Source organism: Haliotis cracherodii, unplaced genomic scaffold (genome assembly GCF_022045235.1).
Source record: "Haliotis cracherodii isolate W230 unplaced genomic scaffold, xgHalCrac1.p SCAF_3, whole genome shotgun sequence".
Classification (NCBI taxonomy): Eukaryota; Metazoa; Mollusca; class Gastropoda; order Lepetellida; family Haliotidae; genus Haliotis; species Haliotis cracherodii.
Window position 1 is genome coordinate 76,466,314 of NW_027266286.1, and position 20,353 is coordinate 76,486,666.

The 20,353-nt window shown below is 42.0% G+C and overlaps 1 protein-coding gene across 1 annotated transcript in view; it reads left to right on the top strand.

The window, feature by feature from the left end:
• Positions 1–20,353, top strand: part of LOC139474095 (sodium-dependent multivitamin transporter-like) — a 39,832-nt gene that overhangs the window by 16,868 nt on the left and 2,611 nt on the right. Inside the window, exons 2-13 of the mRNA XM_071256961.1 lie at positions 1,262–1,887; positions 3,973–4,038; positions 4,369–4,420; positions 6,628–6,695; positions 10,766–10,920; positions 11,239–11,379; positions 12,550–12,679; positions 13,714–13,802; positions 16,021–16,130; positions 16,903–16,970; positions 17,126–17,212; positions 18,062–18,246. Coding sequence (XP_071113062.1) covers positions 1,522–1,887; positions 3,973–4,038; positions 4,369–4,420; positions 6,628–6,695; positions 10,766–10,920; positions 11,239–11,379; positions 12,550–12,679; positions 13,714–13,802; positions 16,021–16,130; positions 16,903–16,970; positions 17,126–17,212; positions 18,062–18,246 — 1,517 coding nt within the window. The 5' untranslated portion in view covers positions 1,262–1,521. The remainder of the gene's footprint in view (positions 1–1,261; positions 1,888–3,972; positions 4,039–4,368; positions 4,421–6,627; positions 6,696–10,765; positions 10,921–11,238; positions 11,380–12,549; positions 12,680–13,713; positions 13,803–16,020; positions 16,131–16,902; positions 16,971–17,125; positions 17,213–18,061; positions 18,247–20,353) is intronic.

The following is a 20,353-nucleotide window of genomic DNA, read 5'->3' on the forward strand; positions in this document are numbered from 1 at the left end:
GCAGGATAAACACACAGAAACATGACTAAGTGGCAGGATAAACACACGGAAACATGACTAAGTGGTAGGCTAAACAGACGAAAACATGACTAAGTGGCAGGCTAAACACACGGAAACATGACTAAGTGGCAGGATAAACACACGGAAACATAACTAAGTGGCAGGATAAACACACGGAAACATGACTAAGTGGTAGGCTAAACAGACGAAAAAATGACTAAGTGGCAGGCTAAACACACGGAAACATGACTAAGTGGCAGGATAAACACACGGAAACATGACTAAGTTGCGGGATAAACACACGTAAACATGTCTAAGTGGCAGGCTAAACAGACGAAAACATGACTAAGTGGCAGGCTAAACACACGGAAACATGACTAAGTGGCAGGATAAACACATGCAGAAACATGTCTATGTGGCAGGTGTTAAGACGCGCGGAAACATGACTAAGTGGCAGGATAAACACACAGAAACATGACTAAGTGGCAGGATAAACACACGGAACATGACTAAGTGGTAGGCTAAACAGACGCGGAAACATGACTAAGTGGTAGGCTAAACAGACGAAAACATGACTAAGTGGCAGGTTAAACACACGGAAACATGACTAAGTGGCAGGATAAACACACAGAAACATAACTTAGTGGCAGGATAAACACACGGAAACATGACTAAGTGGTAGGCTAAACAGACGAAAACATGACTAAGTGGCAGGATAAACACACGGAAACATGACTAAGTAGCAGAATAAACACACGGAAACATGATTAAGTGGCAGGATAAACACACGGAAACATGACTAAGTGGTAGGCTAAACAGACGAAAACATGACTAAGTGGCGGGCTAAACAGAGGAAAACGTGTCTAATAGCAGCCTGAAGATGTGGAAGGCATGATTAAGTAATGCAAACACACCGTGGACAAAGTGGCAGCTCTAGACACTAAAAACATGACTAAGTGGCAGACCTAACACACCTTTACCACCCAGGGCTTGCTAGTGTTGGGATGAGGATGGAGATATCAACATGCCCTGTGGTGTTAGATTAGATACCCACCAAACATGCTGCTGTGGCAAACAATCTTTTTCAACTTTTTATTGGATCGAGTGGTCAGTGGCTGGTTGATTGCGTGTCATCGTACTCTGCTGCTCACAGTATGAATGACTGGTCTGTCCAGTATATTCTGTAGCGATAACCATCCTTCATTGTATGCTGCGTTCGGCCTTATGTTTGAAAACGCCACATTTTCCTTTATCATTTCAGAATCGGGAAACATGTGATCCAAGGGATCCCTGAAAGGAGGGACGTGAAGCATTGATTGTATGTTATATCTACTGAAGCTATCACCTGAGGGCCTTGAATAGTTCGTGGTTTGTAAAGTCGAAGGGAGCTATCAACAGTTGGCGTTAAGGTCTCACTTGTTGATACAGTCAAGAGGAGGCATCGCAAGAAGTTTTAGTTTGTGTGTCTATGGGAGGCATCAAAAGAAGGCATTGAAAGCAAGTCTTGGTGAGCCATCAAACATGGAGACGTCCTACAGCATCCAGACTGGAGTGACGAAGACTCTGGGAGTGGTGGACTTTGTTGTGTTTGGCTCTACACTCTCTGTCGCGCTCTTTATTGGAATATATTATGCTATTCAGAGCAGACATAGACAAGACCCATCAGACTTCCTGGTTGCCGGAAGAAGTATGGGCATACTTCCGGTGTCCTTGTCCTTGATTGTGACGTTCCTCTCGGCCTTGACCTTGCTAGGGATGCCCGCCGAGATCTACAACTACAACACGATGTTCTGGTGGCTGGCTCTAGGCATGGTTCTGGCAGTGGCGGGAGCAGCTTATCTCTTTAACCCTGTGTTCTACAATATGGGCATTACTAGTGTGTATGAGGTAAGATCAGTGATGTAGTCATTCTGATAAGTTATACGAGAATGTTTTTTCACGAATAATCGGCTGTCTAATTGTAAGATACGTAAAGTTATTTATTACCCACGTGGTGAAGATACAGGTGGTAAGATACTAAATCCGTACGTCACATGTGTGTCGTACAAGTATGCCCTCGACTTATCGTCATTCTATTTGCAACTACAATGCAGAACTGAAGCAATCTCATGAAAGTGAGAGACATTTACACGCACTTTACTAAACCAAACAAGAAAGTCACATGCATCAACTTCGCTTTGCATCATGTATTAGTTATGCACAGAGCTAGTACAGACATCATATAATCGAGTCCATGTACTACTACCCATCGATCGAGGGTCCCTATGAGCGTGACGCACCAAACCACTTTCTCGACTTTCAATTTAATTTAACATAAAAGGATAAGCGTGGTGAAATGAGGTCAGTTTTAACTATCTGGATATATACTGAACAGCATTGAAAACGCACCAGCAATAAATCTTGAAATATTACAAAAACAACTTGAGCAATGACCGATTTTGAATTAGAACAGACATAGACGGATTATTAAGAAAGACGACAAAGGAAACAGGAATACCACACAGTAATTACAATTACGTCATCAGTATAAGGAAGACACATAGGGTTAAAATGAAAAGTCAATATCAGGTATGTCCGCCATTGACGGTAACACAGGCCATGCAACGTCTTTTCATTGATCGAATAAGTCTGCGAATAGTGTTCTGGGGCATTCCACTCTTGACGTAGTGTATCTTCAAGTTCTCTCAGGTTCTGTACTTGCGGACGACGTGAGAGGCGTTGACCCAGGTAATCCCATAGATGTTCAATTGGCGATAGATCGGGTGACATGGCTGGCCATGAAAGCAGAGGCACATTATTGTTTGATACACGTGCTGAGTGCGCTCTTGCATGATCTTGCTGGAAGGTGTGAATATCCTGGTGCTGATGAAAGAATGGGATGACGTGATTGGCAATATGTTTTTCCAGTAGTAAAGGGCATTAACTCTTCAGCGACAAACATGGAGCTCTGTTCGATGGTTATGACTGATGCCGCCCCACACCATGGCACTCCCTTGACGTACCACCTTGAAGCATGCCCAGGGCACGTTCACGTTCCTCTGCTGTTAATCTTTGCATTTGTCAGTATCCTTTACGTCTGCAGTAACAAGTGATGTGGCTTTTAAAAGTCTGTCTTTTATAGCCCTATTCTGCATGCTTCCCGTGAAACAAAACACGTTTTCCATGATGTGCACGCAATTTATTGCGTTTTGGCGATTTCGCTCACACAAAAAGTTTAGGAATGTGTTTTGACCAGCTGTTCTTCTTCATTCTTCGTCCAGAACGTCGTATATTACTCATTCACTTTTATATTTAAGCCCGGATAAAAATACATCCATTTTCATGGTGGAGCGTTTTCAATGCTGTTCGGTATATATCTTGACTTACGTTGGATGCTCTGGTTGTGCCCCCTTCGAAGCGTATTTTGTGGCATTGTTTCGTGAGATGTTTGTTCATGAATAAACATACACGACTGCACAACCAGATCACTCAAAGTGAAAAGTTCCGATACAAATCATTTAAAAACTCCGTGGAAGTGTGTGACTTCTAATTTTGTGGCCCAGAACATCCCAAATGCGAACAATAACAGAACACACACAACAGCAGGAACATGTTGTTAATGCGTATGCATAGAAATATCAATAAAGCCCACATTTGGGCATATATCAATATTCATGCGCAACCAGATTTGCAACCGGTTTCAGTTTAATCTGTCAACGAAAGAAAATTTTTAAGGTATTTACACTTCAATGCATATTTTGACATGGGAAATAAATAAAATACCACACTAATTTTCGTTAGATACCATTTTTACGAAACGCTTTCGCTCGATCAGATACCATAGGAAGTCCACTCGTTTCGTAAAAATGGTATCTAACGAGAATGAGTGTAGTATTCTTTATATGTTATTCGGTAACAATACATTCCTTGGCCTGCCTAGATGTTATAAAACATCATGCACATTCCATTTCATGTCTGAAATCTTGTTTCCAGTACCTTGAGATGAGATTTGGGAGAGCTGTCACGATGCTAGCGTCTCTCAACTGGTTATTTCAAACAGTGGGTATAGTAATGTATTGTCAATTGTTGAACTTGCATCACAATGCTTTGCAGACCATTGTGACGTCTGGTTATTTCAAACAGTTTGGTTTTTTTCTTTACTTCGTTATTTATCTCAGCAGGTACAGCATATATATATATATATATATATATATATATATATATATATATATATATATATATATATATATATATGTATAAATGTCTTGTCAATAAAATTGTGGTACAGGGTATTCATGGTACATGTATTGTGAATTGTTTTACATTGCTACCCATGAAATATCGCAGACGACGAGTAACCGTAATAATCATGATTTTACTCCATTTCAGATTGTCTACCTCTCATTTGTGCTCTACGCGCCGTCTTTAGCTCTGAAATCAGGTAACGTGTGGCAATCTGTTGCATAACAGTACTCCCTCTGAAAGAGGGCTCAAAGGCTGTCACGCCTTGCAACACAGTCAAAACAAAAGAGAAAATCAACACATAATATTTCCTCTTATATCTACCACATGAATTGTACATCTGAACACATGCTACTGTGTGTATACCTTGGGGTCTTATGCATCTGCCACGTGGTATTACGTACCTAACACCAAAGTATTCTGTATGAAACAACATGCTATTCTGTATCTCATACCAATGTATTCTGTATCTACGAGGGGCGTTCAATAAGGTTCACTATAGGACTAAGTTGCAGAATATCTTTTGCACTTTTATTTTTCATTATAATCTCCATTCACCTCATTACACTTATTCCATTTGTCCTTCAAGCTTTAATACCACTTTTATAGAAATCCGCAAATTGGCCCTCTAACCACGCCTCTGTGGCAGCCTTTATGTCCTCGTCATCCTTGAAGCGTCTTCCACGTAGGGCAGATTTCTTTTGTCGGAAAAGGAAATATTCACTGGGGGCTAAGTCTGGGCTGTAAGATGGGTGATTTTACTGTTCGAATCCGCATTCACATATGGCTGCCTGTGCAATTCTCGACTTGTGAACCGGAGCGTTGTCATGCAAAAGTAGAATACCACGTATTAACACCCCACGGCGTTTCTGGCGAATAGATTTTCGTAATTCTTTCATTACATTAGCATAATACTGTCCATTGATTGTAGTTTTGGGTGGCATGTAATCAATCAGTAATATGCCTCTTGCATCCCAAAATATGGTAGCCATTACCTTGCCAGCCAATGGTTGAGTGCGAAACTTCCTCGGAGGCTGAGAATTTGGGTGCCTCCATTGCATGGATTCCAATTTAGTTTCTGGTTCCCAGTGGTGGATCCACCTTTCATCACCTGTCACTAGACGAGATCATCACCTCTCACTAGACGAGATCATCACCTGTCACTAGACGAGAAAGAAATCAGGCTTCATTAGCAGTAAAGAGATCCAGGAGTTCTCGACAACTTTCAGTTCTCTGATGGCGATCTTGAGCTCTGAGGTTTCTGGCTAGGTACCCATCTTGCAGATACCTTAGACATACCAAGATGCTCATGAATAATGGTTCCAACAGTTCCAACTGATTTTTGGAATTCCCTAGAAAGTTCAGATACTTTCGCTCGTCGGTCAGACAAAATTACTTTTTCTGTAGCATCAATGGTTTGCGGTTGGGTGGCATCTGAAGGCCTACCTGACCTTGGGTCATCGTCTATTGACTCCCTACCCCTTTTATACTGTAAAGACCAACGGCAAACTGTGGAATAGTCAGGAGCATCCTTACCTATCACTTTAGACATGCGATCATGGATTCAGTTTGCTTTGCATCCCTCCTTTGTAGGAACTTTATTACAGCGCGTTGTTCATGTTTGAGAGAATCCATGATTCTGACCACCCTTAGGTGAATGAAGCCATCACATCTAACTTACTGTTGTGCCTGGAACTTGTTATGACACGTGAGAACCTGAGGTTATGACAAGTGTCATCCCTGCCACAAGTTGACATTGTTTGTGTAAACACAAATGCCCAAATTACAAAACATTTGACGCCCCTCCTAATAACATGACATTCTGCACCTAACGCCATAGTAATCTTTATTTAACAATACGGTATTGTCCCACCATATTGTATTCTCAATCTCGCAACTTGGTTTTCCGTATCTAACACATATTTTTTTTGTACCTAACAACATACCTTTCTGTATTAGTCTTAGTAATCTGATCAGATGGTATACTGATCTGACGACGTGGTATTCTCTATCTGACCACATGGTATTAGGATCAGACCAAATATCATACTGTCCCTGATCACGTGGTATTGGTAATTGCCCATTGGGCGTACTGTATCTGATCACGTGGTATTGGTATCTGCCCAGTGGGCGTACTGTATCTGATCACGTGGTATTGGTATCTGCCCAGTGGGCGTACTGTATCTGATCACGTGGTATTGGTATCTGACCAGATGGTGCACTGTTTGACACCATGTAATATTGGGTATATTATTACTTGGCATTGTGTATTGTATCAAGTGCTATTGTGTTTCGGAGCAAATGGTATACTGTTTCTACCTACATTGTATTTTTATATTTGTCAACTTTGTGATTTGTATGTGACAACTTTGCAAATGTCTACTTAGTACAACACTCCTATTGCAGTGACCGGCATGGAGCTTTGGGTGTCCATCCTGACAGTTGGCGGTCTGGTCACTCTGTACACGTCAATGGTGAGTATCTTGCAAGCACTGGTCATCCTGTAAGTGTTGATGGTTAGCCCCAAACCATGATTGGTCACTCTGTTCAAATCAACGGTGAGTACTCTGTCGTGACTGGTCATTCCGCTACCATTGATGATGAGTATCCTCCCAGGATTAATCACTCTGTTTACATCGATGGTTAGAACCCAACCAAGATTAATCACTCTGTTCACAGCGATGGTTAGAAACCAACCAAGATTAATCACTCTGTTCACATCGATGGTGAGTACCCTACCAGGATTAGACACTCTGTTCACATCGATGGTGAGTACCCTGTCAGGAAGAGGCCGTCAGGTACAGTAACACAATCGGCATGGTTCTGCGATCAAACCTTAACGGGAGGGTGAGGACGCAGCGAGGTCGGCGCATGGCAGTCATGTCAACCACCTTCTGTGATGAACGTACCGGCAGTCTGCAGCGTCGATGTGAGAACTTCATACACGGACCAGCATCGACATTGCAACTCGAGTACGATTCTCGCATGACTAAGACGTTCCGACTATGACCTGAGCAGGTCCTATGCAGTTTGTCGCAACTTCAACTGCTTGACTTGATGAATTATTTGATAGGCATTACTTAGAAGTTGACGAATGACAATGTAGACATATATTTATGTATAACAACTTCTTTATTTACTGTAAAGGCGGCGTTTCAGTATAGAACCTTATACCGTTGTCCAGCAAGGCTGAATAAGGATTTATACGGAAACGTCGCCTTTACAGTAAATAAAGAAGTTATCCATAAATTATCCCTACTATGTTGACTACTATGATGACTTGAGTTAAAAACTTCCTAGATGTGCGTCCTAGAACGGCCAGGTACTGAAAGTGTTTAACCTATTGCAAAACATGCACAATACTGTAAAGAAGGAATTCCAGTGCTTCTGTAAAACAACATGTCTGCAAATGCTTTGGCACTACCTTATACATGGGGCAGTTCACAAAGTGCTGTATTCAAGTGGGGATACGAACGTTACTTCAAGGAAAGAAAGTAATGAAAGTCCATGACTTGGAATGATCGTTAATGGTGCAGTACAACATCGTTACATTCTTCTCCACGCATCATACATATACCAGTTGTTATGGGTAAAATACCTAGTTTAACTAGGGCATATGTACGCCTGCTCCACACATCATACATACACCAGTTGTTATAGGTAAAATACTTAATTTAACTAGGGCATATATTGCCTGCTACACACATCATACATACACCAGTTGTTATAGGTAAAATACCTAGTTTAACTAGGGCATATGTACGCCTGCTCCACACATCATACATACACCAGTTGTTATAGGTAAAATACTTAATTTAACTAGGGCATATATTGGCCTGCTACACACATCATACATTTACCAGTTGTTATGGGTAAAATACCTAGTTTAACTAGGGCATATATTTGCCTGCTACACACATCATACATACACCAGTTGTTATAGGTAAAATACCTAGTTTAACTAGGGCATATATTGGCCTGCTACACACATCATACATACACCAGTTGTTATGGGTAAAATACCTAGTTTAACTAGGGCATATGTACGCCTGCTCCACACATCATACATACACCAGTTGTTATAGGTAAAATACTTAATTTAACTAGGGCATATATTGGCCTGCTACACACATCATACATACACCAGTTGTTATGGGTAAAATACCTAGTTTAACTAGGGTATATATTGGCCTGCTACACACATCATACATACACCAGTTGTTATGGGTAAAATACCTAGTTTAACTAGGGTATATATTGGCCTGCTACACACATCATACATATACCAGTTGTTATAGGTAAAATACCTAGTTTAACTAGGGCATATATTGGCCTGCTACACATATCATACATACACCAGTTGTTATGGGTAAAACACCTAGTTTAACTAGGGCATATATTGGCCTGCTACACATATCATACATATACCAGTTGTTATGGGTAAAACACCTAGTTTAACTAGGGCATATATTGGCCTGCTACCCACATCATACATACACCAGTTGTTATGGGTAAAACACCTAGTTTAACTAGGGCATACATTGGCCTGCTACACACATCATACATATACCAGTTGTTATAGGTAAAACACCTAGTTTAACTAGGGCATATATTGGCCTGCTATTCGTGTTGTAAATGTCACACATATTCCATAATCTGCGTGGAGCTAGTCTTTCATGTATCATATGAAAACGTTTCAGTTCTTGGCGAGTAGACACCTTTTCTATCCATTTCTGTCTTTCAAATCGAGCTACCGTGTTATTAACGATTCTTTTCCATGTTGTCTTTTGTGGGAAATGCCCTCAGTGAGATACGTTTCTATGAAATGGAAGAGCTTGTTCTTTTAGCAATGCCTAGCAGATCATGGACAACAGATGTGTCTGAGACACAGTTGTTTACGTACTGTCCTATTTTAATGTAAACTAGGGTTTTAACAAAATAATCTGCTTTACCTCTACAGAGTCTACCGAGATTTAGTCTTATCAATCACTGCTTCCATTGTCCAGAGACCAAGAGTTTGAGTAGTTACATCAGATGGGGATCTTTTGGGAAAGTTCTGTATTGATCTGGCGAAGTAGGGTTCCAGTAGTTCTAATTCATTAGTTATTTTGAGTTATTTTGATGATATGTTTGCCCATAGTTCCCAAGCATAGAGGGCGCTTGGGAGAACAACACGCCGCCATATTTGAACAATGGTCAGTGGATTTAGAAACCCAGCTTTTAACCCACTATCTCTGAGAGAAGCAATGGTACGTCTTGCTTTTAGCGCACTTTCTATGTGGCCTTTAGAGGGCCTGTGTGCAAAGTACTCTCTTTTACTGGCAGTTCAGTTCTGCGAAGTTTCAATGTAACGTCTTTTTCAACTTTGTGACCGCCTGTATATTTGGGGACACAGCTTTTCTGCGCATTGTATGATAAACGCCATTGACAGGCGTATTGGTGAATTACGTCAAGCGACAACTGGAGACCTGTGTTGTACAATCTACTGATGTTGCACCATCTGCCAGCAATACTGTAGATACAAGTTCTCTTCCAATGATAAAACCCTTTTTGTTGGTTTCTAGGTGAGTTGTCAAAACATCAATATAGATTAGAAACATCAACTCTGCCTTGGCCAACACCTTGTTGGACTTGGAAGAAGTCACTGGTATAGCCATCATATCTCACACATGTGGAGTAATGCTTATGACGTGTGTTTGTGTGTGTGGCGTAATGCTCATGATGTGTGCTTGTGTATGTGCAGTTATACTTATGATGTGTGTTTGTATGTGTAGAGTTATACTTCTGTGTATTTGTGTGTGAAGTAATGCTTTTGACGTGTGTTAGCCAATGGAGAGTAACACTTATAGGGGTGTGTGTGTGTGTGTGTGTGTGTGTGTGTGTGTGTGTGTGTGTGTGTGTGTGTGTGTGTGTGTGTGTGTGTGTGTGTGTGTGTGTGTGTGTGTGTGTGTGTCTGTGTGTGTGTGTGTCTGTGTGTCTGTGTGTCTGTGTGTGTGTTAATGTAGAGTATTACTTATGACGTCTGTCTGTGTGTGTGGTGTTATACTTTTGTCGTATGTGTGTGGAGTAACGCCTATGATGTGTGTTTATGTGTGTGGCGTTACACTTATGATGTGTGTTTGTGTGTGTAGAGTAATACTTACGATGTGTGTTTGTGTGTGTAGAGTGATACTTATGACGTCTGTTTCGGTGTATGGTGTAATGTTCAGGAAATGTGTTTGTGTTTGTTGTGTGCAAGGTTCATTGAGTGTGTTTCTGTGGCGCAGTGATTATTGTGTGTGTTGTAATTTAAATGACGTGTGCTCCTCAATGAATGCTCCTGTTTGTGTGTGGGGAGTAATGCCTATGGCGTGCGTTGGTGTGTGAGGTCTAATGCTTATGAATTGTGTGTGTGGTGGAATGTTTATGATATGTGTATGACGCGCCTGTGTATTTGTGCCTGTTTGTGTGTCTTTGTGTTTAGTATTTTGTGTTTGTGTTTTGTGTGCTTGGTGTAATTTGTGTTTGTGTTGGTGTAATGTTTACGACGTTTCTGTTACCCCAGGGTGGGATGAAGGCTGTTCTGTGGGCAGACAGCTTCCAGGCCGTCCTCATCCTTGTCGGGCTGTTGTCTGCCTTCATCCAAGGCACTATTGTCACAGACGGCCTCAAGAATGCGTGGGAAATAGCCAGTGAACACAGCCGGGTCTACTTCGATGAGTAAGGATGGCATTGTCAGCTGCAACAAGAACAGTCTGCAATCGTCAAATGTGTTCTTTTGTATTTAGCTGCATCATGGACTGTCTGCAAACGTCCAATATAATATTTTGTATTTAGCGGTAACTTGGACTGTCTATAAACGTCAAAATTAGTTATTGTTTTCCGCTGCAGCAAGAACTGTCTGCAAACGTCCAACATATTATTTTGTGTTTAGCTGTAACATGGACTGTCAGCAAATGTCAATAAGTCTGGTGATGCTTTTATCTGGCACGAGAAATGTTATTTTGTGTAACCCAGATGTGCCTCTGTTTGCCTCAGTTTCAGCGTGAACCCCACGACGCGGCACTCCTTCTGGTCCGTGGCTGTGGGGGGCGGCATGATGTGGATGTCCTACTATGCCGTCAACCAGTGCCAGATACAGCGACTCCTCGCCTGTCCCACGCTCAGGAAGGCCCAGATGTAGGAACACATTTACTGGTGACTTCACATGAATGAGAGGCATGGTGGTCTGTCGGTCATTATCATGAATGTATGTTGATGAATGGCATGAGGATATATTATATCATATAAACGGAATGAGAGTGCACTGTAATACAAAGAGTGTAGTATATGCTATAATAGTTCGATCAGTTGATTAGTTAATTAATAACATCGGGGAGTGTGCAGTGTGTTATGAATGAAGTAATAACATCGGGGAGTGTGCAGTGTGTTATGAATGATGTAATAACATCGGGGAGTGTACAGTGTGTTATGAATGATGTAATAACATCGGGGAGTGTACAGTGTGTTATGAATGGATGGTAAGGTTCGGAGAGAGTATTGAATCCATTGGGATCATAAGGCTTCAAGAGTGTGGCGTATGCTTTGTGTGGATGATAAGGCTTCAAGAGTGTGGCGTATGCTATGTGTCGATGATAAGGCTTCAAAAGTGTGGCGTATGCTTTGTGTGGATGATAAGGCTTTAACAGTGTGGTGTATGCTTTCTGTGGATGATCAGGCTTAAAGAGTGTAGCGTAAGCTTTGTGTGGATGATCAGGCTAAACGAATGTGGTGTAAGCTTTGTGTGGATGATCAGGCTTAACGAATGTGGTGTAAGCTTTGTGTGGATGATCAGGCTTAACGAATGTGGTGTATGCTTTGTGTGGATGATCAGACTTAACGAATGTGGTGTATGCTTTGTGTGGATGATCAGGCTTAACGAATGCGCGGTAAGCTTTGTGTGGATGATCAGGCTTAACGAATGTGGTGTAAGCTTTGTGTGGATGATCAGGCTTAACGAATGTGGTGTAAGCTTTGTGTGGATGATCAGGCTTAACGAATGTGGTGTATGCTTTGTGTGGATGATCAGGCTTAACGAATGTGGTGTAAGCTTTGTGTGGATGATCAGGCTTAACGAATGAGGTGTATGTTATGAAGGGAAAATGACTATGCGGAGTTTACTCTATGCTACGACGTGATGTGAATGACTAAGGAGTGTAATGTTGGGACGGTCAAAACTAAATCATATATTCTGCCTGCTATGCAGACATGTTGCATGGTGTCAGGAATATTCCATGCTATCTAGGAACATGTCATCTATATCATTGTTGTTACCGTAATCACCAGCACATTTCTGTTTCTTGTTTTCAGTGCAATATGGATTAACGCCCTGGGGCTTGCTGCTATAGTCAGTCTCTGCTGCCTCATCGGTGTTGTTATGTATGCCTTCTATAAAGACTGTCATCCCCTGCGGTATAACCTCATCAGCAGCACAGATGAGGTACAGTGTTATGTAGAGAGCATCATTCTTTACATAATATCATGCTCAGAACAGACGAGGTACAGTGTTATGTAAAGAGCATCATTCGTCATATAACATCATGCTCAGCACAGACGAGGTATAATGTTATGTCGAGAGCATCATTCTTTACATAATATCATGCTCAGCACAGACGAGGTATAGTGTTATGTCGAGAGCATCATTCGTCATATAACATCATGCTCAGCACAGACGAGGTACAGTGTTATATAGAGAGCATCATTCGTCATATAATATCATGCTCAGCACAGACGAGGTAAAGGATTATGTAGAGAGCATCATTCGTTTTATAACATCATGCTCAGCACATACGAGGTACAGTGTCATATAGAGAACATCATTCGTCATATAACATCATGCTCAGCACAGACGAAGTACAGTGTTATATAGAGAGCATCATTCGTCATATAACATAATGCTCAGCACAGACGAGGTACAGTGTGATGTCGAGAGCATCATTCGTCATATAACATCATGCTCAGAACAGACGAGGTACATTGTTATGTAGAGAGCATCATTCGTCATATAACATCATGCTCAGCACAGACGAGGTACATTGTTATGTAGAGAGCATCATTCGTCATATGATATCATGCTCAGCACAGACGAGGTACAGTGTTATGTAGAGAGCATCATTCATCATAAAATATGTTGCTCAGCACAGACGAGGTACAGAGTTATGTAGAGAGCATCATTCGTCATATAATATCATGCTCAGCACAGACGAGGTACAGTGTTATGTAGAGTGAGACGGGAAACATTCCCTCTATGACCTCACCAGCAGCACAGACGCGTGATAGTGTCACGTGGAGAGAGGGTTTAGCAAAGAGATATGATGAACAAAGTGATTCATTAAGATTCGATTGTATGATTTCACATGCCAAATATATATGCTATTTGGTCAATTGAGCTATTGCATGGTTCACGCGATACACGAACTATCGTTGTCATTCCGGCAGACAAGCAGGCAATCTTACCTTGACATTGTATTGCAGTTACTACCTCTATTCGTGATGGACATCCTGGGGCACCTGCCGGGTCTGCCTGGTATATTCCTGTCCTGTATCTTCAGTGGCAGTCTCAGGTACAATAATATCATATTTATATATACCATGCAGTCACATTCTCAGCTACATCAATGTAGCGACCGATTTGGGACACCATTCTCAGAATGAACATTTAATTCCAAAGGCTAATTAGCCTGTAGCCATGACATATACGTGCCTTGAAACACTTGATTGCCGTTATTTATAAGATGTTTATACCAATTGTTAATACCCATTTATTGTACATCGATTGTCTGCCATAGTGTTCGTGTATGTAAAGCGTATGTATATATCTACCTGTATAAAGTAAAATTGCATATACTGCAACCCATTGTCTCCTAGTTGAACCACACGCCGACCCGTTGCATAGAGAGAGAGAGAGAGAGAGAGAGAGAGAGAGAGAGAGAGAGAGAGAGAGAAAAGAGAGAGAGAGAGATTCTTTATTTCCTCCAGATGTCATTCCGAAGATTACAATGAAAATATATTCAATTACACGCAATTAACACAATAAAAAGGCATAACATATTTACAATTACACACAGTTTATCAAATTCAGATACCTAAATGATGAAAGATTTTCACTAGAAGATATATATCAAAAGATGCCTTAGTTTGTACAGATACGAGGCGAATTGAAGAATAATAGTTTCCCAGGTGTGTTGATCCAGATTGTGAGTAAATTTTGTTTCAGCCCCAAATAAGACTGATAACATATCTGTTTCGTCTTGCATTTCGAAATCAACATATTTTTTAACGTCAAGTACGTCAATGAGAGAAGAGAAAAACGCATTTCTTCCTGATATCAGCGCTTCACAATGTAAAATAATGTGGCTTTCATAGTCGAAAGCATGCCTATTACAGAGCATGCACTCTTTCGAAAGTTTACTGCGTGATGAGACTTTCACACAGGGTTGTAAAGCAGGTCGATATTCCGGGTAAAGAAAAGTTAATTGCCAAAGTACATGGCATGTTAATTTCGTATGAATTCTCTTATAACGGGACATGCTTGCGTTATTGGATACATTTGTGAGCCATGATTGTTCTTCGTATTTGCATATAGTTTCGTTAACACGATTTCTCCATTTCAATTTTGGAGGGAAAGTACCGTACTGAGTATACGTACGAAGGTAGGGACCCAGATTGTATTTATCAAGTGTTGATTTAAGTTCCCCACAGATTGTCTTTGAATTGACAGGGCTTGCAATGGACGCGCAGAAAATATCTTTTGCAAAGTTATTACAGTTCAGATTGCATAAACGACCAAGAAATAAAAGTTTCCATTTATCAATATATGCAGTAATTGTCCAAAAATCCAAGGTTCGAAATATTAGATTCTGAAGGAGATCTTTTATCAAGACAGTCTCAGGTACAGTAATATCATATTTTTAAATACCATACATAGGCAGTTTCAGGTACAGCAATATCATATTTATAAATACCATACATAGGCAGTCTCAGGTACAGCAATATCATATTTATAAATACCATACATAGGCAGTCTCAGGTACAGCAATATCATATTTATAAATACCATACATAGGCAGTCTCAGGTACAGCAATATCATATTTATAAATACCATACATAGGCAGTCTCAGGTACAGCAATATCATATTCATATATACAATACAATGGCAGTCTCAAATACAAAAATATGGTATTTATATATTCCATATAATTCCAGTCTCGCGTGAACTATTGATGTTATCTTTTATTGGAAAACTATTGACTTTGCCAAGCACTGGCCTTCTATTGGCGTTGTCTACTACTGGTGAACTATTGACGTTATCTACTACTGGTGAACTTTTGACGTTATCTACTACTGGTGTACTATTTGCGTTGTCTACTACTGTTGAACTATTGACGTTATTTTGCTACTGGTGAACTATTGACATTATTTTGCTACTGGTAAACTATTGACGTTATTTATTACTGGTGAACTACTGACGTTATTTTGCTACTGGTGAACTACTGACGTTATTTTGCCACTGGTGAACTATTGACATTATTTTGCTACTGGTAAACTATTGACGTTATTTATTACTGGTGAACTACTGACGTTATTTTGCCACTGGTGAACTATTGACGTTACTTTCCTACTGTAAACTATTGACGTTATTTTGCTACTGGTAAACTATTTAGCTATTGACGTTATCTATTACTGGTGGACTAATGACGTTATCTATTACTGGTGAACAACCCCAACGCTCCTCATATATCTAATATTGGTGAACTATATTGCTATCATTGTTCTGCAGCTCATTGTCCTCCGGTATAAACGCCCTGTCAGCTGTGGTGCTCCAAGACTACATTAGGCCCTTTACTTCTGTCACCAACCTTCAAGCTACAATCATCACAAAGTGTACAGGTGAGTTTGGTAGGAAGAAACGTCTTTGGGAGCATGTACTCGTGAATATTCAATTCTATGCCACACAACAAAATCGAAAGGTCTGTGTCTGGAAGTGTTTCAGCTGATCTGTGTCTGGAAGTGATTCAGCTGATCTGTGTCTGGATGTGTTTCAGCTGATCTGTGTCTGCATGTGTTTCAGCTAATCTGTGTCTGGATGTGTTTGAGCTAATCTGTGTCTGGATGTGTTTCAGCTAATCTGTGTCTGGATGTGTTTCAGCTAATCTGTGTCTGGGTGTGTTTCAGCTAATCTCTGTCTGGATGTCGTTGAGAAGTATGTGTCAGGATGTGTTTCAGCTAATCTGTGTCTGGATGTGGTTCAGCTAATCTGTGTCTGGATGTTGTGCAGCAGTATGTGTCTGGATGTGTTTCAGCTAATCTGTGTCTGGATGTATTTCCGCTAACCTGTGCCTGGACGTGGTTCAGCTAATTTGTGTCTGGATGCGTTTCAGCTTATCTGTGGCTGGATGTGTTTCAGTTAATCTGGGTCAGATGTTTTCAGCTAATATGTGTCTAGACGTGTTTCAGCAGTTTGTGTCTAGATGTGTTTCAGCTAATCTGTGTCTGGATGTGTTTCAGTTTTTCTGTATCTGGATGTGTTTCAGCTTATCTGTGTCTGGATGTGTTTCAGTTAATCTGTGTCTAGATTTTTTCAGTTAATATGTGTCGGGATGTGTTTCAGCCTTCTGTATTTTACTGTGTTCCAACTAATCTGTGCCTCAATTTGTTCTAGCTGCCTGTTTTGGCTTTCTCTGCATCGGACTAGCATTTGTTGCGTCGACACTTGGAAATGTACTGCAGGTAAAATCACTATTTTAAACATTCTGATAAATTTACTTAAACTTCTCACTCAAAAAACTCAGTATTCATAAATAGCCTTGTGCCCTTAACAGAAAAGGATAAACGTGATTTCTTCTACAATATTACCTATATTAACAATGGTTGCATGATTTCAGATTTCCTATGCCATTCTTAGTACTTTGGATGGACCGCTCTTTGGAATATTTATCCTGGGAATGTTTTTCCCTCGAGCTAATAAATGGGTGAGTTGTATACACTGTAACAGACGCAACAGTTTTCATACTGAGTTGTGCGCAAACCATGACTTAATGTCTGTCACACAACACTATAAACAAAGGAATTACTACACAGCTCTATATTAAGCATTAGTATTACTACATAACATTATGAGGATTACTACATAACACTATAGATAACCATTATCATTATCACTTTATACTGTATATATAACCATTTGGCTTTGCCATATAGCTCTATGTATAACCATAGGATTACTACATAACACTATATATAATCATTTGCATTACTACATAGCACCATAACCATTAGGATTGCCACATAGCAATATAACCATTAGGATTGCCACATAGCAATATAACCATTAGGATTGCCACATAGCAATATAACCATTAGGATTGCCACATAGCAATATAACCATTAGGATTGCCACATAGCAATATAACCATAAGGATTGCCACATGGCAATATAACCATTAGGATTACAACATATCACTATATATATCACAATTGGGATTGCTACGTTGCAGTACAACCATTGGGGTTGTTACACCCTCTAATAAGAAACTGTCGGGATAAAAAGCACTCTTCATTGAAGTAACTCGGGTGTGTGTGTGTGGTGGGGGGGGGGGGGGGGGGGGGGGGGGGGGTAGGGGGTCTATATGCAACATGAAGTAACGGTCGTGAGAATAACATTCGTGAATAAACTATATGGAAATAACTTGCTTGATAGGCATTACTGTAAAGGCGACGTTTCGGTATATGTCCTTGTACCGTTGTCAACCAAGTAGTTATCCATACATCCATACATTGTGTCTACTTCATGTGGAAACATACAACATCCTTGGTTTCAGGGTGCATTGTTCGGATACATAAGCGGACTTCTCTTCTTGTCGTGGTTGGGTATTGGAGCCTACATGTATGACGTCAACACGCCTATGTCTCACTTCTCCGTACATGGCTGCAACTGGAACGTCACCAACTCCACTGCTCCGATATCAGCTACCTCACCTGCAAACAATACCGAGTTGACCAAAGGGTAGGTGCAATGAATAAACTGGTCATCTAAAACCTCGAAAATTCTTAGATACACTCTATCCAACACCTGAACTATAACCCGCAGACGGTGGTGGATCAGTTTGCCCCGGTTGGCAGTAGGGATGGAACGTCATGTCCAGGGTGAGTATAGGGGTTAAGCATCATATCCAGGGTTGGAGTAGAGGTGGAACTGCATATCCAGGGTGGGAGTAGAGGTGGAACTGCATATCCAGGGCGGGAGTAGAGGTGGAACAGCATTACCAGGATGGGTGTAGAGGTGGAACAGCATATCCAGGGTGGGACAACATATCCAGGGCGGGAGTAGAGGTGGAACAGCATATCCAGGGTGGCACAACATATCCAGGGCGGGAGTAGAGGTGGAACTGCATATCCAGGGTGGGAGTAGAGGTGGAACGTGATATCCAGGGTGGGTTTAGGGGTTAAGCATCATATCCAGGGTGGACCAACATATCCAGGGTGGGAGTAGAGGTGGAACAGCATATCCAGGGCGGGAGTAGAGGTGGAACAACATATCCGTGGTGGGACAACATAACCAGGGCGGGAGTAGAGGTGGAACTGCATATCCAGGGTTGGATTAGAGGTGGAACGTGATATCCAGGGTGGGTTTAGGGGTTAAGCATCATATCCAGGGTGGAACAACATAACCAGGGCGGGAGTAGAGGTGGAACTGCATATCCAGGGTGGGAGTAGAGGTGGAACTGCATATCCAGGGTGGGACAACATATGCAGGGTGGGAGTAGAGGTGGAACTGCATATCCAGGGTGGGAATAGAGGTGGAACAGCATTACAAGGATGGGTGTAAGGGTGGAACATCATATCCAGTATGGGAGTAGGGGTGGAACGTCATATCCAGGGTGGGAGTAGAGGTGGAACGTCATATCCAGGGTGGGTGTAGGGGTGGAACAGCATATCCAGGGTGGGAGTAGAGGTGGAACAGCATATCCAGGGTGGGAGTAGAGGTGGAACAGCATGTCCAGCGTGGGTGTAAGGGTGGAGCATTATATCCAGGGTTGAGCATCATATCCAGGGTGGGAGTAGAGGTGGAACGTCATATCCAGGGTGGGAGTAGAGGTGGAACAGCATGTCCAGCGTGGGTGTAAGGGTGGAGCATTATATCCAGGGTTGAGCATCATATCCAGGGTGGGAGTAGGGGTGGAACAGCATATCCAGGGTGGGAGTAGAGGTGGAACAGCATATCCAGGGTGGGGGTAGAGGTGGAACAGCATATCCATGATGGGAGTAGAGGTGGAACGTGATATCCAGGGAGGGTGTAGGGGGTGAACGTGATATCCAGGGTGGGTGTAGGGGTGGAACGTGATATCCAGGGAGGGTGTAGGGGTGGAACGTGATATCCAGGGAGGGTGTAGGGGGTGAACGTGATATCCAGGGTGGGTGTAGAGGTGGAACGTGATATCCAGGGAGGGTGTAGGGGTGGAACGTGATATCCAGGGAGGGTGTAGGGGTGGAACGTGATATCCAGGGAGGGTGTAGGGGTGGAACGTGATATCCAGGTCGGGTCTAGGGGTGGAACGTGATATCCAGGGTGGGTCTAGGGGTGGAATGTGATATCCAGGGAGGGTGTAGGGGTGGAACGTGATACCCAGGGTGGGTCTAGGGGTGGAACGTGATATCCAGGGTGGGTCTAGGGGTGGAACGTGATATCCAGGGTGGGTCTAGGGGTGGAACAGCATATCCAGGGTGGGTCTAGGGGTGGAACAGCATATCCAGGATGGGAGTAGATGTGGAACGTCATATCCAGGGTGGGTCTAGGGGTGGAACGTGATATCCAGGGTGGGTCTAGGGGTGGAACAGCATATCCAGGGTGGGTCTAGGGGTGGAACAGCATATCCAGGGTGGGTGTTGGGGTGGAACAGCATATCCAGGGTGAGAGTAGAGGTGGAACAGCATATCCAGGATGGGTGTAGGTGAAGCATCATATCCAGGGTTGAGCATCATATCCAGGTTGGATGCGGGGGTGGAACGTAACCTTCAGTGTTGGTGTAGGGGTAGGACGTCATATTCAGGGTGGGAGTAGATGTGGAACAGCATATCCAGGGTGGGAGTGGGGTTGGAACGTCATATCAAAG